Below are 23,783 nucleotides of genomic sequence, written 5' to 3'. Positions count from 1 at the left end.
AACTTTTTCTTAACAGTAGGATTTTCTTTGGCAATGTGCCACTTACGTGACCTTACTTTGAGTGTGTGGCCTCCTCAACACAATCATGAGCTTCTCAGCCATGGATACGACACGTGGCATAGATATCTTACCTGAATTCTTGTGCCCCACAAGAGTTATCTCCAAATCAAACTATCCTTAATAAATCTTATAATTTGGTTCAGCTACAACTTCAAATGTACTATAAATATGCTTCTCAAAAAAAAAAAAAAAAAAAAAAAGTACTAGAAATACAAATAATCCTTATAAAAAAGAAAAGAAAAAAAAGAAATACAAATAATAAAACAAAACTGCGTCGTATTGGCAATCTCTTATCCCCTGTAAAGAACCCACTTGCAGCTCAGAATTGTTTCAATACGAATGGCAACATAGAGTCAACCTCAAACATTCAACAATGTCGTGGATAGCAAGGTCTATCGCGAACACACTCAAACTCGACGACGACGACGACGACGACTACGACAAAGAACACCAACACGCCAATCCTAATGCCGATTCCACAGATCCAAATTCGCCGCTCAAACCTGATCAACACCACCGCGACCACCAAACCGAATCGCCATCATCACAGTCGTCGAACCAATCGCCACGTGGCGTCAAAGAGGACCTCTCGGAGATCACCAAAACCCTAACTCGCCAACTCTGGGGCGTCGCCTCCTTCCTCGCCCCTCCTCCTCCGGAGCAAACTTCCTCCTCCTCCTCCTCTTCCTCCTCTGCTCCGCCGCGCCAGATCGCCGACTCAAACCCCTATCAACTCTCCGATCACAAAGCGCCCGAAGATGAAGAGGATGAGGACGTGATCTCCGGAATCCGCAGCGATTTCGCGGAGATCAGTGGGAGATTCAAGACCGGGATCTCCAAGCTTTCGAGCACCAAAACGGTGTCGGAGATCACTAAAATCGCTTCCAATTTCCTCCAGCTTGGATCGGAGGAGCACGAGATCGGCGACGCCGTCGGCATCACCGAAGAGGTGCTGGCTTTCGCGAGAAACATCGCGATGCATCCAGAAACTTGGTTGGATTTCCCTCTCCCTCACGACGAGGATTCCGATGGTAGTACTCTCGTAATTCTTCATCTTTTTGAGATTATAATGCGGTTTGATCTGATTAAGAAATTTTTGTTAATCAGTCGCCATTTTAGGTTGTTCACTGAGTGATAATTGTGATTATGAACTAATATTTGAGAAGTAAGAAAGTTGTGATTTTTATTTTTAGTTTGGAAATTTAGAAAGCATAGTAGACATTGTGCGTTATAGACTTTTGTTCTGATTTTATGCAATCTTGTGATAATTTTCGCCCCAGAGTTTGAATTGTCTGATGCCCAACAAGAACATGCTCTGGCTATTGAGCGATTTGCGCCAAGATTGGCTGCACTCCGGATTGAACTATGTCCAGGACATATGAGTGAAGCTTGTTTTTGGAAGATTTACTTTGTACTCTTGCATCCAAGACTCAATAAACATGATGCCGAACTTTTGTCAACGCCCCAAGTAAGTTAATTTCCGTTTGGCACTGACATGGTTTCAGTTTAGAGGTTTATCATGTTAATTGTTTTTTTTATAATATTTTTTTTCATTGATTAATTATGTGACTGCTGATTGAGTTTAACCACCCACGGGCTGAAGAGATTCTTTTCTTCAAGCTCTAGCACAAGGAATCAAGGATTTTTCAAATGTGTGAACTTTTTGAATGCGACATTACACAATTCTGGTATTGTTGTGGGGGTATATGTGAGAACCTTGCGCATGAAGGTTTTTTTTAATTTATATTACCTTGCTTATAGAATATATAACTGGCACCAAAATACTTCAATGTTGTTTTTGGGTTTTGAGTTTTGAGGTTTAAGTATCCCAATTTAGTGATGGCTTCTTAGCACTTTAATGAGAACTACTTTGTGAACCAAGTTATTATATATATTGCACAGCAGGATGGGAAAAAATAGGATCATATTGGGGTGTTAGTTACTAAGTTTTACAGGTAGTGAGCTTGATATGTCAAACCCCTTTGTTATTTGTTATATCTTGGGTTTCTGATTAAGGGAGCGGGAAGTGGTTTTTGACCCTGAGTTTGGGAAATTCTGGCCTTTGGCTTATTTTTCATGTTTTGATTCACTAGTTTGCAATGCATTACTAGCAAGTGATGTTTATGTTTGTAGATAGTGGAAGCTAGAATGATGTTGACACAGGAGTTACAGAACCGCAATAAGGCAAAGCAAGAACCAGAATATTCTGGAAGAGGCACTAATTATTCAAATGAAACTGCTGACATACCACACGAACAGAATCTCTCCATGCCACCAAGTTCCCAACCAGAGTCAGCCCCTCTCCAGATATCTGCTGTTCAAGTGGCCCTGTCCTCAGTGCCAGTTGACATTGAGATGGAGAAGCACCCAGTCCAAAGTACCGAACTTCAAATTGTTGACAAGCCTGTTGTTGAGGAAGGACCAGTGAATCAAAACAAAAATCAATCCTCTACGGGGAATGATGAGGATGATGGTGATGATTGGTTGAAAGAGGAAAGTTCAGAAATGGTTGGTGTTAGTGGAACATCCTTACCTGTGGGGAATGATGAGGATGTATCATTCAGTGATCTTGAGGATGATGATGATGGAGATGTACCTACAAGTTACAAGAAAGTAACATCTGGTTCTGATTCATCAACAAAAGACTCACGAGACTGGGTTCAGCTGAGCAGAAGCTCAGTTGACTCAGTTAAGGATATCAGTTCTGTTGAGATCCAACATTCTGGATCTGAGCAGGTAAGTTCTCGTAACCATGAGACCAGGGAATCTAATGACTGGCTTGATCTCGATGACATTGATGTGATCTGATGATGCCCACTAAAAACCTTGCACAAATAATGTGTTGTACTTCCCAAACCTGTTGTGAATTGCTGGTCTGGTCTATGCTTTTTTTAGTCTGAATCAGGCTTTGAAACTGTATGTATTAATGTATGTACATAAATTCCATTCTAAACTGGATGATTATTTGTGTCTTATAAATGTATTTATCAAGTTTGGTAAACTCTGCTCCATCTTATATAGTTCTTCCAATAGCAGTTGTAACTTCTGATCCATCTTATGAACCATGTCTGTTTATTTGAATTCAACTGCATCTTATTGAGATCGTTGGAATTCTGATGGAAAGCATTGTCCTTGATTATTCTTATTTTCAATTTGAGAAGGAAAAGTTTTGTGGGAGAATCATTCATGAACTAGTAGTGGAGATATAATCAGGAAAGGCTTTCTGAACTATGAAATCATTCAAAGAAGACAAAATATTGCAATAATCAATTGTCAGAGAAAATTATCTTTTGGGCTTTGACAGCTGGTGTATCAGTCTCGCAAGTAACCTCAAATATCTATGGTTACATTATGACTTAATAGCTTGTGAGGTTCAACTTTTATGCTAGAAAGTTGTTCCTGTTATCAAAGATTATTTTTAATGGATCTCCTTATGCAGACATATCACAAACACCTGCATGTATTTAGGGTGAATTTTTTAGCTGTACTGCCTGCCATTTTGCTTCTGTCTATTTCATCTTATAACCAGAAGCATTATGAATTGTCTTGAAGGTCAAGGTAAAGGAATTTACATGGAAGTAGATTTTAACATAGTCTGGTGATGAGCTGAAGTGGAGTTATCAGCATTATCAGGATCTTGGGCAATGCAGGATCCAGAACCTAGAGCAAGAAAATGAAATGTGTCATTTAGAGGTTTTATTTGTTTATCTATGGAGTTGGGCATTTAATGGAGTATCATGCGATTTGGAATTGGATCTTAGAGCATGGTTGTCAAAATTGGAATCTTACGTAAAGGTCGTGAGAAGTAGGTGAGATTGTAGATCGTAGGATTGTATCTTGAATCGTAAGATCCTATCTTGAATCGTAAGATCCTACGTTATTTGAAAAAAAAAAAAAAACAAATTAGTATGTTAGATAATCACATAAATTATACATTCATAAAAAATAAAAAATCTGCATCTATTTGATGTAATTACCATGCATTATTACATCTATTTGTAAGCATCATTTACGATGTCTAAAATCTCAAAATGTAACACTTTATTATGATTTTTTTGTTTTTTTTTTTTTGTTTTTTTTCAACTAAAACTCTATTTGACTACATTAGAATAGCAAAACTTGATCTATTGGAATATTATTCTTCATTTGGATCTAATTGAATCTTCTATTAAGTTAAAGAAAATTACAAGAAATCAAAATTATTTGGAATTGTCAGAATTGTACGATCCTGAATGATTGTTAAGATCCTTGAAAGATTTAGATCGTTTTGAGCAGGTGAGATCGTAAAATCGTAGGATTGTAAGATCCCGATCGGGATTTTGACAACCTTGTCCTAAAGTACTCAGTAACTCCACTTTGGAGTTCTTAAAATTATATCCATCCATGTTGAGACGAGTGGATTGGATTTTGCTACGTTATTAATATTTAAATGAGAGTTTTTAAAACTCCATGGCCGAGTTATCTTAAAGCTATGGAGGGATAGTAGGGCCTCAAGAGGCCAGTTGATGCACAACTGTTTCAGGCCGACAAATGTTACAAACCTGTAGTTTCTGACTCAATTATTTCCCCTTTGATTTGTAAGCTTGCAAATGGATCTTTCACCCAAAAGCATTAATAATGTTACAGTTGTGTAAGGGGATTCATTATTGCGCATAGAAGAAACCCCAGTTATAATGGAAATGATTTTCAGCCAATTTTCATTAAAATTTGAGTGTGGGTTGGTGTTATTCGTGTGGCTATGTGCAGATACTATTAAAAGGAGATATCTATCTAAATTATTTACAGGGCATCGTTGTGCTGGGAAGAAAGAAACTCTTGTTATGAAACATAACCTATTTACAGATGTCTATTGAGTACAAGTATGGAAGGTTCCTGAGTTAGGAACTCATGATGTGGCCAAAACTGCTTGACAGGCGTTCAAGTTGAGACCACAGCAAGTTTCCAAGTGAGAATCTTGGCTTATCCTCTATGCTGCCATGGGTACTTTGGATTGTTCTTGATGAAGAAGACTGTGTAGCCCATCTTGGGGACTTCTGAACTGCAAGAACGGATCCCCCAATCTCTTCTTTCACAACTTCGACTATGTTTGGATTCACATCATACCCTGAGGCATCTTTAACATAGAATGATCCAACTGCTCTATCGCCTTGGGTCTCGACCTCAACCCTTGATATTGATATCCCATTCTCTCGGAGCACTCGTGTGACATCTGAGAGCAGTCCCATTCGGTTTTGAGTGCAGACCTCAAACCTCAATCCCTACACATGTATCATAAGGAGTTAATGAACCTTTGTTTTAGTTAATGTGTTAATCTCAAAAGCAGAGAAAAGTGCATTATCTCAAATGCTAGTAAAAATGGGGCACATATAACTAGTCGAAAATAGCATTAATGACCCGTTTGGATGGAGGGGGAGTAGAGTGGATAAAGTTGGTTAAAAATAAATTAATTTTATGCTAAATCTACTTTATTCTACTTTACTCCCCTCTCGCTTTCTTTCAATCCAAACGGAGCAGGGCCTTACTGGACGTACATGCGAGACTCGTCTCTCTATAGCAGCAACCAAACATTGTGTAAGCGTATGCCTTTCGCTCTCTGTATCCAACGTGCAACCATCCTTTTGCCGTATAAAGTACTCCTATGTTATCCACATTGAAGCAAAACATAACGAAACAAGTACATTAGCAGATTCAAAAATTTATGGCAAATTTGGCTGAGAGCACCAAACAGTGTCAAACGAAGATAATGTATTATTGCTTAATGCTTAGTCAGAACCAGATGCAATGTAACACATAAATTTTCGAGATATGTTATGCTTGGAAATCATTTAAATGCAAGACGAAATGAAGCTAATTAGAGCAAGAAAACATTGAGAAACATTTATTGTACGAAAGTAATGATTTGGTGTTTACAGACCTAAGAAATAGTAACGGGGAAAAGACTATTTATTTGTACCTGATCAGCCATAGAGCCCTTGGAAGCAACCACAGCATGAAACACCACGTACTCCAAGTCAGTGAGAGCACAAACAGTGTCAAACAAAAGCTTGGGACGATCTCTACTCTTCACATTCACCACTGAGTACCCTTTCTCCTTGCAACTCTCAATTGTGACGTGGGTCCCATCACAACCCATCTTATGCTCACCACCGCCGCCATCGCAACCATGATACCGCTCGTAATCCAAATCCGCATGCATCAACTGGTGGAGCCGCCGCTCCGTGTGGGTCTGGGCCGTCTGGACTGCTTCTGGGCCCATCAACCTGACACTCCTTCTCTCTCTCTTCCCATCATGGGCCTCAACCACGTTCTCTAGCTGCTCTTCCACGTGGGCCAGCCGAATTGGGTCTGTAATGGGCCCTCCTTTGGATGCATCTTCAACGTAGATTATGCAGGCCGCTCGTGTGCTGTGGGTCCATCCCACGGCAGAGGTGATGCTGCACCCAAGCTGAAGGAGAACCGCTGATATCTCAGACATTAGACCTGGTCGGTCTGTGCCAGTCATCTCTAGGGCTGTTTGCTCAGTTGACACGTGGCGGGGTTTCACCTCTCTTCCCAACCGTGTTTGTACCTCCTTTGACGTCTTCTCTCTCCTGCTTGGACATAGTGCCTGCAAGGTTGCATTCATTACTTTGGTGACAAAGTCTAGGAACCCAATTTTGAAGAAAATAGGGTACTACAATACTACAGTATGAGTTTGACATGACCAAAAGGAGAAGTAAAAACATCTATTGGTTTACATTGCACTATTCTTACTTTGTAGACTAAACAAATATATACGATATTATACATATTTGTATAATAATGTACAATATTATACATAATTATTTAATCTATAGTGTAAATCTTACCTGGATGGTACAATATAACATAATAATTTTTCAAAAAAAAAAAATTGTTGATATTTGTTTATGGAAGGAAGAATAGAGCAGCCTCAATTGTATTGGGAAGTAGAAATCAAAGTGCTTATGTCAACAAGTGATCACAAGGTAAGAAATTGGTGCATGCAAGACTATACATGTATGAATGAGTCAATTTGCCAATGTTGTAATCCATTTTGCTAGTTCTTGACAAATTTTCAAGCTTTTATATATATATATATACACACACACATACACATAAAACTCATTTAACTAATCAATTGCAATAAAAAAAAAAAAAACTCAAATTTAACTAATTCATTTCGACACTCAATAACAAAATTCTTTGTTTATTTATAAATAAGTCAGAGTTTGAGATTATTTTATAAAAAAAGAAAGAAGTTGGGGATAATTTTGGTATTTCTTAAAGAAAGTAGTGGCATTCATACAAAGATACCATTTAAGATTTAAGGCGAAAAAATTTAGAAGGCCAGTTTTTTTATTTTTATTTTTTTATTTTTTTATTTGCGACATTTTTACTTAATTTTTTGTTATATTTTATTTATTATTAATAAAAAAATTAAAATAGGACCACTTCATTCTCTTAATATTTTTAAGTAATTAATAATTTACTTCAAAGTCAAATTAATAATAAATTTTAACATTAGTTGTATATAAATCAAAATATAAAAATATTAATAAATAAACTTACTTATTATATATGTCATTTAAGGGTAAGAGAGAAAAAGTAATTTGATGATGACTTGTTGAAAAGAGAAGCTTTTAGAGATAGAAAGGAATGGTTTTATGGCATCTGATTGTCAGAGTTATTTTGAGAGAGAGAGAGTATTATATTATAAAACTAATATTATGAAAGGGAAAAGGTGATCGTAATCTTGTTTAAGAATAAAATTATAAGCGTAAAACTTGAGAAAAAGTAATTCCAACTTAGACTAAACTTTTTAATAAGTCTTGATATAAAGTTGAGAAAAAAAAAAAAATCTATGTGGTTTAGATCATCTTGACTCATTAAAAACCTACATTTTCCTAAAAATTATTACTTTTACAATTTATATTATTTATATGTTATGTAATTTATATGATCTTTCATTTTTTCATTAAATTTATTTATTTTTAATTGCTTGAACAAAACTTATTTGCAGGATTGAGCTTGATTTTAGCTCATACTCAGTTTGATGCTTAACTAATGAAGCTAATTAAACTGAGTTCAAGCTACTTAAATTTTTAATAAGCCCTGAGTTCAAACATAATAAGTGAGTTAGAACTAGTTTGAACATCTTGGCTAGGCGTAGCTTTGACTCATGAGTTAGGCTAAAGGGTATAACTAAATTTCAGAAAATTACCAAGCTAGATAAACAAAAGAGAGAGAGAGAAAGAGAGAGACCTGCTGAATGTAAAGTATGAGGCTTTCGTCAGTGAGTTTGTTGCCGAGCTGGTCTGTCACGTGAAACACTGCACCACCATGCAATCAAAAGATACCCACACCACATGAATCAGCCACAGGTTCAAGTCGTAAATGACTTATTATATATATATATATATATATAGAGCTCAGAAACAGAAAGTGATCCTTTATAATCATATTCTAATTCTTCCTTTTTCTTTTTAATAAGTAATCACAGTGATAAAATGGTGTAACAGAGACATTTATTATTATATATAATATAGTGATGTAAGATTGAATTGAACGATTGATGCTAGGGTGTGTGTAGGCACTGACCATCCATGAACCAACCACCATCGGAGGAAATGTATGATTTGGAAATAACAAGGTCCAGATCTGTCAAGACTTGGACCATCTCTAGTAGAATCCCGTGCTTGTTTGCACTGTCAACCTGTGCCAAAAAAAACAAAACATTTGTTAAAGGGTTTCTTTCATAGGTCATTTTCTTACTTTTAATAAGCCTTTGAACCCTGGTTACAAAAGAAGTAGAAGAGCAACTAGACAAGGGTAGAGAACGATGAAATCAATGAGAAAATTTCTAGGTATTTTCTATTTTGCTTATTGAATTGAACCCTGTGCTTTTTAATGGTTTCATGGTCTTTTCAGACTTGTTTCATTCTTTATGAACTAGATAGTCTAGATTACGACATTTCGTTAGAATACTGTTGCATAGAAAAGAGAAGTGTCTTCTTCTATACAATTCCAGAATTCCTTGCATGAATCAGCTACTGATCAGGACTTTAAAATCAAAGGAAAACAATTAATGATAACTTTAAAAGCTTCCCCCCATACAACATGTGATTTCTAATGGCTCTCCACCCGGTGGGACAGAAAAAGACACAAAAACAGCTCTCCATTCGGTGGGTTCAATATTAAAATTACAATATATCTAATACATAACCTATTTTTATACGATTTTTCATAATTGTTCACTTAACATTTTGTGATTAGTGTGTAATAAAAATGACGCGAATGATTAACTCTAGAGTAAATGATGTTCCAATCACAATTAATAAACTTAACAAACTGTTTTAAAAGTTGGGTTCTCAATATTAATTACTATTAAAATTAAACTAGGGTTTAAGTAAATCTTTGGATGTTCATTAATCATTTTCCGGAGGTGGCCGTCTAAAGGACCAACGATGATGGAAGAGGAGTAGTAGGAGTAGAAGCTAATTTAAACTTAAAATTAAACAAGGGTTTAAGTAAATGTTTAGATGCGCATTAATCATTGTCAACGCAAATATAACTAATTAAAGTGATCATTATCTCTAGTTCTCTATTCTTACAAAATTTGAGATTTATAGAATTTCTCACAGTTGTTTATACAAACATTGATGGAATTTCCAACAGCTGGAATTCCACTTCTCAATCCCACCACCCACCAAAAAAAGTATATAAAAAAGAGAGAGAGGAGGATAGATTCCATGAAACATGTCTATTCCCAGCCAACAAGATTGATTAATTTAGATTCTATACTATAAGATACTAAAAAATCTAACCTTCACAAGAGTGCAGTCTTCGCATGCGTCATTGTCTATGCAAACCCTGCAACGCCAAACGAGCAAAGTGATGAGTTACTGATTTATATGAAAAAGGAAGAACCAAAGAACTGAAAATAGATAGCATAATTAGAATAACTAATCACAAGAAACACAAGGATGAGTAGTACTGAGTTCTATGATTAATAATACCTGGGAGGGTACATTCTTTCTATGAGAGATTCAAACTCTGGATCGATATAGGGTTGGTAAATGATCTCCATCTTTTATTCTTCTTAGCAAAGCTGCTTAGAAAAATAACATCACCTATATATATATACACACACACACTTCTTTTAGAACATTCACAACACATGGGAGAAAAAAAAAAACACGTAAACAGAACAGCATATCGTGGAGGAGATAAGAAAGCCAGCGTAGACTAGTCTGTTGCTGAAGAAATATTGAATGATTTGAAAGAATTACACGCTACAAAATATGACCATTTCATGGTAGGCGTTTGTTTCAGAACCACGTGTATGTATAGCTTCTTTCTTCAATTGGAAGAGAGGCAGAGACTTTTGTGTCTGTCTACGATTGAAATAAAACGATGATTATCTATGCAGTTTACAGAGACAAGAATTCTGAAACACAAATGTTAAAAGAAGAAAAACAATTTTTTTTTTATAATAATTTTATAAATGATTTGAGTTGGAAGAAACAAATCGATTGGAGTAGAACGAAAGACATGGAAGTAGCCACACGATAAATTGGTGAGACCAGAATCATTGAACCAAAACAAACAAGGAAACCGAATCTCCATCTTAAACTGCGGACTATACGGAGTCAAAGAGTTCTAGGTCTAATAGAACTGATATTCTTTGATTGGAAATGACCTGAAAGATTGAAATTTTGGATGAAATACGAAGCTTTTGAAAGTAAGTATTTGACAAAAACTTTAAACAATATTTCCATCAAAGAATTCAAGATGACATGAAAGTTGAAACCCAGTATTTTAAATACCTTAATCTATTGAAAAAACGTAAAAAAAGAGTTCAATAATAATTACCTGTTATATTATATACGACCCAACAAAACTCAGAAGTTCACAAATTTTTCTTTCTGAGAATATGACATACGCGTACATTAGAAAAGTCCTGGAGCTTGGCAAGAAAGCTTTCTTGGTAAACCAGATACAAATGTAGCCGAAATATATATATGGGTTCTGATGAATCTGATTAGCTGGCTAGTATATAACAGAAACTCCTACCAGCAACCATGGAAATCCAAACCCAAAATCCGAACCCGTAACCGATCGAAACCGAACCAAGATTCAAGACCCATATTCAATTTGGCTGCCTTTTTCTTGGCTGAGTCATATAATAATAATAATAATAATAATAATATAAGCGCCACAGTCTATCTCTCTTGAGCTCTTTGTGAGGAAAAAAACGAAAACGTGTTAGCTTAGGGTTAAAGTACCTAGGGGTATTCAGAGACTCTCACATAGGATTCGCCCCACGTGGCAAATCGAGCATGCTGACATGCCTGTCAAAGTGCGGTGTCTCGCCTCTACAACTCAATAATTATCAAAACTGGTGAATCCAAGCGTTGGTTATGAGTCTCTTTCGGGATAACAACGTGTCTTTTTACGATACATCTCTTTTCTTTTCCATTCAAATTTTTTTTTAAAGTTTTGGACACCTTTACTTAGTCAACTGAGCTGGAAACCATATATGGGTTCAACTCCTAGGAAGAGAACATGTAATCGATTGTAGTGTCATAAACAAATGTTGATTACGTGGCAATAAATGGGTGAATAAAGCTATGAGAGTATTGGTTTGGTAATATTATTGGGATCACCCCTTGCAATTACTTTCAATGATTGGGATCTGAGAGTTTTTTCCATTAAAAAATAAAAAAATAAAAATTGAAGACTAATTCCAGTAGATTTCTTTCTAGAACATTTACCACAGAATGTTTCGGCTGGGCCAATTAGAGCCTCATTTGATCAAACTTAAAATTTAGTCCACTAAACTTCATGCTTCATGGGTTGGACCAATGACCAAAAAAAGGTGGACTGGACCGGGCCTAATGCTGAGGCATTAGTCTCTTTTTGTAAAATAAGAAAATTGAGTGATTTTCTTGTCTATATCAACTACCAAGGCTGCAAGGCAACCGTTAGAGGGTACATTATCATGCCTATTTTTATATAAGCATGAAAGAGATTTTTAGGGTGGGCTAAACTTATTTGGGAAATGTGGAAAAGGAAACTTAAGAATTAATCACCATCATCGTGAGTTTTGTGGGATGGGAAGATAAGAAATAATGAAATATAGAGTCCAAAAATATTTAAAAACTGTTTGATTATGGGATAGTTTGAGTTTGTTTAACCGCTTGGCAGTTGGCTTGGGTTTGGGATTCGAACTATTATTACTAGCTTCATCACATGCACTTCTCACATGCAATGAGATTTTTTTTATTTTTTTATTATTTTTTTATAATTTAGTGTCATAATAAAGAATTAAAGTAGAAAGAAGAAAAAAGTATACAAAATGACTAGTTTTATGAACAAAGTTTCCCTTATCAGATGATTAAGAATGTCACAAAAATTTATCAAAAATAAAACCTTTACACTTTGCATTTCTAACAAAGGAGACCTGGGTGTTGGTTTTCACATGTGTACCACTTGATCTGGCTGAACCTTTTGCTATTGAAGAGGTGTGTTGAATGCATTGGCTTGGTGAAAGTCTCTCAATAGTCATACCGGTTCCTCTAATAATTCAGCAAGCTGTTTTAATTTTGAATGCCATCATGGATGAAGAGGTTGAGGGCGTTCCATATGTGACGGTTTGAAAGCTTGTGAAGCATATTCTTGGTTAGAGAGAAAAAAATCCTCTACCATTTCTTGCCAATGAACAAATTACAAACCGAGTAAAAAATTTGAACATAATAAATTTTCAAACACAAAATTATTGAGAAGGCCATTAAATAAACTGTAGACCGTAGCACCTGGTTAGATGAATCACCCAAAATTCCAAGATCCCTTGCTTTTTCTCTCACGTTTCCAAAGAAACATAAAGAAAGAACAATAGACCAATTTCATTATCATTTTGTTGAAACCAAAAAAGAAGAGTCTACCCAATCTTCTTATATTGGGTTGAAATCCCAAAAATTCTAAAGTAGCAGTTATCTAAAAAGTTTTAGTTAAAAAACAAAAGAGATAGACTAAAGAAATTGTGACCATTACATACTATGAAAAAAAATTGGATAAAAAAAATGTATAAAAATAGGGAGTTAAGAGCGGTTTAAATTTTAAAAGTTACGAATGAAATGGTAAAAATTGACATAATGTGGTTAAACATGTGATCTTATGGAGGAAATTTAGAATTTTGAAAATTATTAATTGGAGAGAAAGAAACAACGTGTATGGGAGAAACTTTTTTTTTTTTTTTTCTTTCAAATTTATCTAAAAATTATAAGTTTATAAGTTAGTAATTTTGCGTGTTTAACTCTATTATCTATACTTTTTAGGGTACTTTGGGCATATAAAAGTAGGAGTTCAAATAGCGGGAGCCCCTTAAATATTCGTATAGATAAAGACTTTTTCGAAATTTCTGTATATTCCTTCCCCCTAAATATTTTATACAAAAGTATTTGTTAGCTTCTTGTGTCCGCTTTATAATGATTACTCTTTATCATCAATTTAAAATATCAATTGATTTTTAGTGTAGACGAGATTCAAATCTTAAATACCTTATTAAAATTTTCTGCAGAACTCTTTATTTATAAGACACAATTTCTATTTCTTAGTGGACAAAGAATACATTACTTTATTATAAATTGATAAACATTTATTTTCACTCTAACGAATAGCTTGTTATTCTACACTAAGGTAATCTAAAAAATAAACAAATTAATTTTCCTTTTTTTAACCAAAAAAATAATAATTAGCTTTCTAAATCACAATAAAAATTTGAGGCAATTTCTCAAAAAAATCCCCCTTCCTCCAATCAAATGGACCTTAAATTGTGGATTTGAAAATACAACATTGTATATAAGCCCAAAGTTTATAGCCCATAAATCTCTGTTTTACACGGACACTAAGGCCTACTAAAAATGGTTCAAAAAACTGTTATTCCTTAGCCTGAAGTCCAGAACCAGAAGTTTTTTTTTTTTTTTTTAAAGTTCAAAGTCACTATTTTGTGCGCTAAATTTAAACAACTGGTGACTGTTAAATTTGGGAAATAAATCACATCATTGCCTTGGTCCTCTGTGCTGTTTCCCTTTTCCTGTCTTGAAGGACCAAAACCCAGTGCCTATCTCTCATCATTACTCTGTATTTCTTAGGTTTCAATCATATTCACATGAATCACATGTTCCTCTACTTCATCAATTTTATTTAGTTTTGAGCTTCAAAATTTGTTTGCACTCACAAAGTCTCTGTTCTTTCGGGTTTCGTATTCATGATGGACCTGCAATATTTGGTAAAAACTGGTTTCGATTTCACTCGTAAAAGAAAGAAGTTGGTTCTTCTATTCGCTGCTTTCGGCTTCACCGGTTATAGTCTCTACTCAGTTTATCATCTACCTTCAGTAGCTCACAAGCGAGAGAGAGTTTCAAAGCTTTTTTCAGCTTTGCTTTCTGTAGCTGAAGCTGTCTCTGACTCCGCTGAGTCAGTTGGGCTTGTCTCCAAAGATCTCAAACAGTTTCTTCAATCCAATTCCGACCAAATTCCCAATAGTTTGAAGCAGATATCGAAAATCACAAGGTCCAACGAGTTCTCCGAGTCTTTGACACGGCTCACACAGGCTTTAACTATTGGAATTTTGCGGGGTTATAGATCTGTGAGTAGCTCTGATGGTGGTGCAAATTCAGGTTTTTCTGACCAAGTTATGGACAAGCTTTTTACTACAGCTGGGTCTGGGTTTGCTTCTGTTGTTGTGGGAAGCTTCGCTAGGAACTTGGTCATGGCGTTTTTTTCAGATGGGCAGTCCAGTGAAGGATCAATTCCGGAGGGTTCGGAAATGAATCAGATTCCACAATGGGTCAACGTCGTTTGTGATGGCAATTGTAGAGAGCTAATTGGTGATTGTATCCAAATGTTTGTGAGCACAGCGGTTGCTGTTTATCTTGACAAGACCATGGATATGGACTTCTATGATGAATTGTTATCTGGGTTGACTAACCCCAAGCATGAAATTCAAGTGAGAGACATGTTGGTTTCAGTTTGTAATGGTGCAGTTGAAACTCTTGTGAAAACATCTCACCAAGTGTTGACAAATTCGAATTCAAGTCCAAGTCCTCGTTTTTTGGAAATTGAAGAAGGCTTAAGTCCGGGTAAAAATTGGGATTTGGGGCTTAAATCAAGAAAGTTGTTTGCTGAGAAGAAAGATAAAGGGTGGGTTGGTAGTGTGTCATCCACTTTGGCAGTGCCAAGGAATAGAAGATTTGTTCTTGATGTTACTGGGAGGGTTACTTTTGAAACTGTCAGGTCTTTCTTGGAGGTTTTGTTGGAGAAGCTATATGAAGCTGTGAAAAAATGTGTTAATGTTGTTCATGAGGAAATTATTGACAGGAGTCTTGAAGTTGTAAGATTTGCTTCTGCGAAGTCCTCTCTTGTTGCTACCACGTGTCTCTCTTTGTGTCTGCAGATACTGGATGGTGTTTGGATTTTAGTGCCAGCTTAAGTTGAGGATAGTCTCATCCAGTAAGTTCATATGATTGGATTCCCAAAAATTCTTGTTTGGAGGATGCAGTTATGTTTGTTATTTCTTTGTGTATCTTAATTCAAATATGTATTTGTCTTCAAAATTGAAAAGGTTACTCTGGTATGATATTGAATGATGCTAGTCCTTTGTCATTTTGACATCATAGAAAATTCATAGGTTTTGGACACCTTCTGCATAGTTAAAGCAATTGTCTTTATTGGGTACTTTCATGAGATCAGAACATCTGGAAAACTTGGAACATACACATTGATATGGTATGGAAAGGAACTCCTAGTTCATTGGACAGTCGTTTGAAGATGTTTCGTTATTTGAAAGTGGGAAGAGGCAACTGTCCATAATTGAAGTTTGTTTGGTAGCTATAATATGGCGATTTACAGGAAATCCTTCCGATTCTACAACCAAGAGAGCATCATGGCCTCCTGGTGATTCATGGTGAACTTGCTGCACCTACATACAGGCAGTGAACTTGGCAATCGCTGGTTATCAAATTCCTGAACTGCATAGTCACCTTGCCTTTGAATGTTATTTGATAAATAAATTGTCTTTAAATGTAGAACAATACGTTTACTTGTTTGATTCATATGTATTCCTCCAACTTCTGTTGTGATTCAGAAAAACAATCTTAGAATACAGATAAATCAGTAGATTCTTGGTAGCTTCGCTTGGCACTAGAAGCTTCCTGAGCACTTGGAAGTTTATCCCAACTTGCCTAAATTGATAAAATTAATAATGGAAGCCAACTATTACACGCAAAAATGGATAAGGCTTATTATTAGTGGGCAGCATGGTCACTCGCATGACTTCTTGGTAAGAAACAGAAGTAATTCAGATAAGACTGCTTTTGCAGTTAGTCAGTTATGCCACCCCCCCATGATTATCCTTTTTCAAAGAATGGTGTAAGATATCAGTCTGTTTGGCTACTTCCACATATTGGAAAACTGATGGAACAATTTTCCAGGATTTCTATATTCCAAATTTTGTCCTTTATTTCTGTTTTTAGTTCTACGGTCCACCTTTCTGTTTCGCACAGTTATCATCCTTAATCCAAAATAGAGAAGAAGAAAAAAGAGAGCATTATTTTGCCATCTACGCCAGTTCTAATGGAACAAGGCTAACCTACGTATAAACATAGAATGCAAATATGTTACAAGTTGTATTATTGACATGATTTTTGAGTCTTGGTGGAATGAGAATCTTCCTTTGCCCAGAAAAATGGTTTCAATGACAATAACCTTCAATAACCCTGCAGAGGAGAGGGAGGGTGATTACATTTCCTTGCTATTGGTGGATATTCCACCAGGTGGGGTTTGTAAGAAACTAGGGTCCAAATTTTATAATATATATATAAAATTTAGGTACAATACCAATTTAATTATGGAAGTACTGCATCTATGGAATTGTACCTAAGTTTTGCCATTTGATACTAAAGTACCAAAGTGCAAGTAAAAATACTAAAAATGAATGATATCAGGCAAATCATCTAGAAATGAAAAGGAAGGAATGGTAGTTTCAAATCTTTACAAGGTGGGTAATCACAATGTCAATCAGATTTTCCTATAAATTTTACAATGGTGAATTTCATACGCATGAGATATTGGAATTCTACAAGCAGCATTTCCTAGATAATATTACCAAGGTTCAATAACAGTGTTCATTGTAATGTAGCAACTCAAAAACAATTGATCAAATACAGAACTTGTGTATCGTTTTTCTTTAACCAGAAAGACAGATGAAACTCACTGTATCTTTTTGTTATGGGGTCAGGGATTTGACGCATCCAATGTTATTGGCTTTTGCCCTGTTCCGAATTTTATCATGACAATATCAAGAACACAAACACATGACTTCGCTTCAGCTTACTTAAAAAAGCAAACTGAAAGAGTAATCCCCTGGCATTGCTCTTTCACGAAAGGACCAAGCATGAGGAAATTCACTTTAATATCTGCTAACTTGAACTTACATCAGTCTCCTTTGCAGCTGCCTCTTCCTGAAGCCTTTTTTTCCAGTACTCTTCAAGTGGGGGTCCAAATATTGCCTTTCCAGAAACAACTCCAATTCTGCAGAACCCACATTATCATATAAAGCAAATCAATTAAGTACTCCGAAAAGTTTATTCAATCAGAATCCACCAGGCTATGATGTAAATTTGAAAGCAAAATTTATGGGAGTAGCATATCTGAGGCACACTAACAGCCGATGAAAACCCCCAGACCCAGAGGGTATTAGTATTGCATTTTAGAACACACAAATATTAACCCACATTATTATCCAACTATGACCTGAAAACTAATGCCAGCAAATTGAGCATATTTCGCATTGTTGTTTCCACTAAACATTCCATGTTGAAGGTTGGCCACAATGTTATAACATGTAACATTAATCCAGAGGGTTTTAGCATATTTCTCATGCTAAAATTAAAACGAAAGAATAGCAGAGATTGCATGCTACTTTTGCAGTCAAGTACAACAGATGTACTCTAAAAGCAAGCGTACAAGAAGCCAGGCAAGAATAATATCCAAACCACATTGCAACCAAAAATAAACAAAATAAAGATAAAGACGAGTGTTTCCCATTTCCTATTTATTTTTCTCTTTCAATTTCATTCTATGCACTTCCTTACCAGAGTGTTGTTTAAATAGAAGCCGAGGAGCTACAAATTGATGCAAACAAATTCTATAGACCATCCATCATCTCCAAATTTTGATTGAATGTGAAATTATGTCCATGGTGGGTGAAGGATATTGGATACCACATTCTCACAACATTGATCAACACTTACATATTGGAAAATTAAACATGCACCTAGCGGGTTTTGAACCCACGACCATACCCTCCAGTCCACCCATTCTTATGGTAGAAAGAAGTGGCATTTAAGTTAGAGCTCATTGGCTACAAGCAACATAAATGAACAATGAACATAAAAACCTATTATTAGAAGAATTCGATTGTATTTTCTCTTGAACTTTCACAAGCATATTCAAATTCAAGAGGTACGGAATATGGACATCCTTGAGCATAGTATTGCACATATAGTATTATGACTTCTCACAGCCTATATATATATGATATAAAGAGTAAAGACTAAAGAGAAACGGCACAGCCTATTCTGAAAAATTATAACAGGGATAAAAAAAAGAAAAAATTAAAAAAAGAAAAGAAAAAAAAAAGTGGACTGTGGGTTGGTTCGAACTGAACATGTTGTTATATTGCTTTTTTTGACCAAATGTTGTTATATTGCTATTTTCATATGGTCTAGGAAATACAATTCAGAGAAAAGTAGGTCCTAAAAAACTAAAAACTCATAAGCTAGAAACCCAAAATCAAAGGATATGAACTCAAACTAGAGAAAAATATAAACAGAAATAGTAAAGCGAACTTACATGACTGCTCCAATCACCAGCGGAAACGAGAGGAACCTGCTTCGACCGAACATTTTTTTTTTCTTTCTTCAATTGAAGAGCTCCCTCGATTTGCTTGCGATTTGTGCGCTTTTCAGGTTCTGGGTATTCTCAAGGGTTTTAGATTTTAGTTCTAGATCGACTATAGTTTTGGATCTTGAAAAAATAAAATTAAGCTCAATATGAAAATAATCATGCGAAAAGGCCCACTGAGTAGTTGGGGATGTAAACTGGTCAAGTGAAACTCAGTCCAATTGCTTGTGATAGGCCTTATGCTTGGGCCTAATATTGAGTCAACACAGTCTCAAAGCTTGGGTGAATCATTGCTATGCCTATACTAATATGTCATTAAAAAAAAAAAAAAGTTTGAGAGTGTTGTTGAATGTATTAAGCGGTTATCTTTTTATAGCCTACTAATGATGCAAGGTCGTTCATATTAATGGACGACTTTAATGATTTTTCTGGACTCATCAGTTGGCCTCCCATTCCTAATCTGATTTTGCTTTATGCTGGTCAGGCGTAGGGAATATTCTTGACTTGTTTAGATTTAGGCTTCTTTATTTTCAACTACTTTCTTCTTCAAGAATGTTAGTATTTCTATGACGACCTCTTAGTATCTACCTTTTGAAAGTCTTTTTGGACGTTCGAGGGATCATAACTTGAAAGTGAGCTGATCTCTTTAGATGACATGTGTGAGGTTTTAGTGTCCTCTTTGGATCCCTTCATCATTATTTGTAGCTTGAAGAATTTTGATATTTGGATGATGTTATTCTTCCAAGATTTATATTTTCTGTGTGAGAGATTTTTATCATCCTTTGATTGCAAATTTCATTCTATCAATTAAATTTTAATGCTAAAGTGTTTATATTACCTTGGTCGCACCATTTGTTGTTTTGACGGTAAGGCTTTAGGGAAGACTTGATGTTTTCCGTTATTGTTCGTCAAGTGATTGCATTTTGTGGAAGGAGAAAGTTAAAGCTCTGACCAAGAAGTTATTAACGGTGCAGAAGGACGAGCGACTCTAGTCTGCCAATCAGAAGATCAAGATCATGGCTGCCAAGGCCGACCAAGCGTCCTAGCTCATTGAAGAATACAATATTGTTTTGTTCAGCTAGTACTGCAAAGGCTTTGAACTGCTGAGGAGGTACTCAGTGAAACATGGTCCGGGGGTTGAATTGGAGAACCTTGACTTTGAGTCCATAAAGAAAAGGAGGCTAACGAAGTTGCTCAGGCTATGATGATCATCTTCCATTAATTGCTACATGAACTTTTTGTTTTTTGTTTGACCTTTGCCATATGGTCTACCTCCCTTAGCCTCTTTGAAGTGATCCATATCCTTTTAGGGTCGTACCACTTAGCTTGTTTTTTCAGGTGATTTACATTCATTTAATAAATTTTATTACTTAGCTATTTTTAAGTGATGTACATCCATTTAAGAAATTTTATCACTTAGCTTCGTTAGTGATTTACATCCATTTAAGGGATTTTATCACTCGTCTTTGTTGGTGATTTACATACATTTAAGGAATTTTATCACTTGGTTTTGTCAGTGACTTACATCCATTTAAGGAATTTTATCACTTGGTTTCATTAGTAATTTACATCTATTTAAAGAATTTTATCACTTAGCCATTTTTAGGTGATTTACATCCATTTAAGGAATTTTATCACTTAACTTCGTTAATGATTTACATCCCTTAGATTAGAAAATTTTGTCACTTGGCCTCGTCACTTGTCATGTGATTTACATCCCTTAGATTAGGGAATCTTATCATTGGCCTCAATAATACTTGCTACATTTTGTTAGAAATAATAATATCGGTGTTGATTTTTTTATTTCATCTTAAATTTTGATTTTTTATAAGAAAGAAAAAAAAGGAATATATATCAAATTATGATTGGTCAAACATAAAATAAATATAATAAGTGAGACAAAATATTTTTCACTCCATTTGTTTCGATGGAAAATCTCATGTAAAGATAGTTTTTCATGTTTTTCAGTATTTAATAGTATCAGAAAAAACGAATCAAATGAAAACTATATTTAGTCAATAGCATGACTTATTTTTAGAAATTATTTTATACTAAATATTTTTGAAAAACAACTCTATTTCACGATAAGCTAAATAAAGGAAGTTAAAAAATCATTTTTTAACTTATTTAAAGTTACTACCAAACATAATAGTTTTATAAAATATATTTTTTTTAAATAACACTTTTTCTAAAAAATATTATCGCTGAAACAAACAAAGTAAATCTAGAATTTTGGTTTTGTTTTGGCAATAATGTTGTCTAATTCAATAACAACCATCAAATGTCTTAAACTTTCATCAAGACAAAGAACGTTACAATCAAGGTAATAATCACCATAATTTATGTACAACAGCTACCTAAGTCACCTATAAAAGGGACAATCTGTCTCATTAGCTAAGGTAAGTAAGAAACCACTACAAAACACTATATATATATATATACACACGTAAGATATGAGATGATACTAACTTAAGCATTGGAGGCTCTCCCACCAGGAACAATCTGGTGGTCTTTTCGATCAACTCTCTTTATTTTGTAGGTCCTACAAGATCGTCTAAAGTTTCGGATTGGACGAGTGATCCAACTGACGATTTTGGCATCATCAAAAATCATATTTGTCAGGCAGTGGCAAGGTGCTTAAGAATGCATCATGTGATCACAAAGCTTTAGCCTTTGATGCAATGTTAGAAACTCCCAATATATGGTAAAGTTTGGGTTCCAGTTAGTTCAACTGGTAAAATCTCTAATAGTTGAATAAGAGATCTAGGGTTCAATTCCTGCTTACACCAAAAGCATATTGGTGTCTTGGTCTGATGATAACTATTCTGATAATAAAGAGTTATCATTAGAAGTGGACGTCATAGGTTAAAACTTCCTTATTAAAAATAATAAATAATAAATAATAAATAATAAAAAATAAAAAATAAATAAAAACTCCAATATATGAAAAGTGAGCTTCAAATGGCCTCATTTGTATGCATCACATTATAGCATTTGAATTTAGTTCACTTAAAAATTCAAAATACGACCCATTGTTTTTCCAGAAAGGTTTTTCTAGATTTGGGAAATACTTGTCATGATAGAATCATTTTTAGTAGCTTTCACTCAATTTAGCATGTTCTGAATAACATATATGGTATATTAGGAGTAATAAATTATAGGCAAAAATGCAAAATTGACCCTCTAACTTTCAACGTTTTTCATTTCAGTCCTCTAACTTTCAGTTTTGTCATTTCAGTCCTCTAACTTTCAATTTTTGTCAATCCAGGCTTCTGTTAAACTCCAGTTAGAGACTGCCATTAGTGTCACTTTTTTTTTTTGGAATTAAAGGAAAAAAGAAAAATTGTAAAAAAAAAAATATATATATATATATATATATATATATATATATTTTAAGGGGAGCGACGTCATCGTTCCCCTTCCTCTGAATTTTTTTTTTTTGAAAACCCCCTTCCCTGAAATCAAAACCCAAATCCCTAACGTAAATCCCTAACATTGAGGGAGAGAGAATCGGTTTGAGAGAGAGAGAATTTGGGGTCGTCGGTTTGAGAGAGAGTGAATCGTTTTTCCGAGATAGACCTAGATGAAGGTGACTGAATCGGTTTTCCTTGGTGACTAAAGGCGACTGAATCGATTTACCTTCAAAACAGCAACATCTGAATTGAAAGTATCTCGGTCTCTCTCTGCCTCTAAATCGGTCTCGCCTGCCAGTATCTCGGTTCTCTCTCTGCAACTCAGTTTATCTTGGATTCTCAATCTGACTAAGCCTCTCTCTCTCAAACCGATTCTTCCTCTCTCAATGTTAGAGATTTATGTTAGGGATTTGGGTTTTGATATCAGGGGAAGGGGGTTTTCAAAAAAAAAAAAAAAAAAAATATATATATATATATATATATTTAAGGGGAAAGGGATTAATTCTGAAATTAAAAAAAAAAAAAAAAAAAAAAAAAGGAGGGGAAAAATGGTGTCGTTTAAGTGACACTAATGGCAACCCTAACGGAGTTTAACGGAAGCTTGGATTGACAAAAATTAAAAGGTTAAAGGACTGAAAATAACAAATAAAAGTTAGAGGACTGAAGTGAAAAACGTTGAAAGTTAGATGGTTAGTTTTGTATTTTGTCTAAATTATATATTATAGAAAGAGCCCTTGCATTTGAACATTTATGTCGGTGCAACACAGCCAACTTTCATTTTTTTTTTTTTTCGATGGGAGCCAACTTTCAATTTGATACTGAACAGTTTAAAGCATTTTACTAGAACTGGGTGGTAGGTATGATAATATGAGTATATCCTCGTCAACCTCAGCTTACGCGGCATTAATACTATATCAACGTTTCACATGTCCATGAAGTTTATTGCCACCATTAGCCTAGTTTGTTGCACTTTCTATTAATGTTCATTATATTATTATTATTATTATTATTTATTAAGGTATACTATATGATGATGGTCCTTGTCATCAAGTCAAGATCCTGTAATTAGTCTTTATTATCATGGCAAGACAATAATTGATTATTAGTGTAGACTAAGATGAACCTTAGATTTCTTATTTAAGAATAAGAGACTTTATCAGCGGAGCTAAAATGAGCCCATCAAGTTGGCATGACTAAAATCTTATATAATACTTTTATAAAATAACATATGTTTATACCAATGTGTGGTGTGTGATACTTATATATTGTGGATAACAATTCTATATGCCAACTCAGGTTGCTCCTTACTCTTTTTTTTTTTTTTTAATATATAATAAAAAAATA

At 34.9% G+C, this 23,783-nt stretch overlaps 3 protein-coding genes and 1 long non-coding RNA gene across 9 annotated transcripts; 2 read left to right on the top strand and 2 right to left on the bottom strand.

Annotated features, from left to right (window-relative positions):
- Positions 1-363: 363 nt before the first annotated feature.
- LOC112028557 (uncharacterized) lies at positions 364-3,061 on the top strand. The gene is made up of 3 exons (XM_024061252.2): positions 364-1,091; positions 1,341-1,528; positions 2,194-3,061. Exons 1-3 carry the CDS (start codon positions 434-436, stop codon positions 2,866-2,868), a joined length of 1,521 nt encoding a protein of 506 aa, XP_023917020.2. The 5' UTR covers positions 364-433; the 3' UTR covers positions 2,869-3,061.
- Positions 3,062-4,807: 1,746 nt separating this feature from the next.
- LOC112028560 (ACT domain-containing protein ACR1) lies at positions 4,808-11,352 on the bottom strand. 6 transcript variants are annotated; one of them, XM_065773269.1, is made up of 9 exons: positions 10,933-11,352; positions 10,350-10,454; positions 10,077-10,190; positions 9,885-9,930; positions 8,659-8,773; positions 8,323-8,390; positions 6,014-6,667; positions 5,583-5,696; positions 4,808-5,318 (listed from the first exon to the last, which is right to left on the bottom strand). In XM_065773269.1, the coding sequence occupies exons 3-9, from the start codon at positions 10,145-10,147 to the stop codon at positions 4,938-4,940; spliced, it is 1,449 nt and encodes a 482-aa protein (XP_065629341.1). In that variant the 5' UTR covers positions 10,148-10,190; positions 10,350-10,454; positions 10,933-11,352; the 3' UTR covers positions 4,808-4,937. The 6 variants fall into 6 exon arrangements, with proteins under 6 accessions (XP_065629341.1, XP_065629343.1, XP_065629342.1 ...); XM_065773271.1 differs by having other exon boundaries at positions 10,367-10,454; XM_065773270.1 differs by having other exon boundaries at positions 10,350-10,450.
- Positions 11,353-14,212: 2,860 nt separating this feature from the next.
- On the top strand, positions 14,213-16,250 carry LOC112028540 (protein PHLOEM PROTEIN 2-LIKE A10). The gene has a single exon (XM_024061235.2). The coding sequence runs from the start codon at positions 14,330-14,332 to the stop codon at positions 15,551-15,553; it is 1,224 nt and encodes a 407-aa protein (XP_023917003.1). The 5' UTR covers positions 14,213-14,329; the 3' UTR covers positions 15,554-16,250.
- A 937-nt stretch (positions 16,251-17,187) lies between these two features.
- Positions 17,188-19,090, bottom strand: LOC112028539 (uncharacterized). Its single transcript, XR_002884646.2, has 2 exons — positions 18,976-19,090; positions 17,188-17,652 (listed from the first exon to the last, which is right to left on the bottom strand). It is a non-coding gene; the product is annotated as an uncharacterized LOC112028539 (long non-coding RNA).
- Positions 19,091-23,783: the final 4,693 nt, after the last annotated feature.

This window comes from Quercus suber, unplaced genomic scaffold, assembly GCF_002906115.3.
Source record: "Quercus suber isolate HL8 unplaced genomic scaffold, Cork oak 2.0 scaffold_72, whole genome shotgun sequence".
Lineage (NCBI taxonomy): Eukaryota > Viridiplantae > Streptophyta > Magnoliopsida > Fagales > Fagaceae > Quercus > Quercus suber.
Note: the sequence above shows the minus strand (reverse complement) of the source record. Positions and strands in the feature narration are given on the sequence as shown.

Excerpts from the sequence above, each read along its gene's own strand:
- LOC112028560 (XM_065773269.1), bottom strand. The coding sequence starts at position 10,147 with ATGGAGATCATTTACCAACCCTATATCGATCCAGAGTTTGAATCTCTC. Across the intron at positions 9,931-10,076 it reads GAAAGAATGTACCCTCCCAG|GGTTTGCATAGACAATGACG; the intron begins GTATTATTAATC and ends TTGGCGTTGCAG. Across the intron at positions 5,697-6,013 it reads AGGGCTCTATGGCTGATCAG|GAGTACTTTATACGGCAAAA; the intron begins GTACAAATAAAT and ends TGGATAACATAG.
- LOC112028557 (XM_024061252.2), top strand. The coding sequence starts at position 434 with ATGTCGTGGATAGCAAGGTCTATCGCGAACACACTCAAACTCGACGAC. Across the intron at positions 1,092-1,340 it reads TCACGACGAGGATTCCGATG|AGTTTGAATTGTCTGATGCC; the intron begins GTAGTACTCTCG and ends TTTTCGCCCCAG. Across the intron at positions 1,529-2,193 it reads AACTTTTGTCAACGCCCCAA|ATAGTGGAAGCTAGAATGAT; the intron begins GTAAGTTAATTT and ends TTATGTTTGTAG.
- LOC112028540 (XM_024061235.2), top strand. The coding sequence starts at position 14,330 with ATGATGGACCTGCAATATTTGGTAAAAACTGGTTTCGATTTCACTCGT.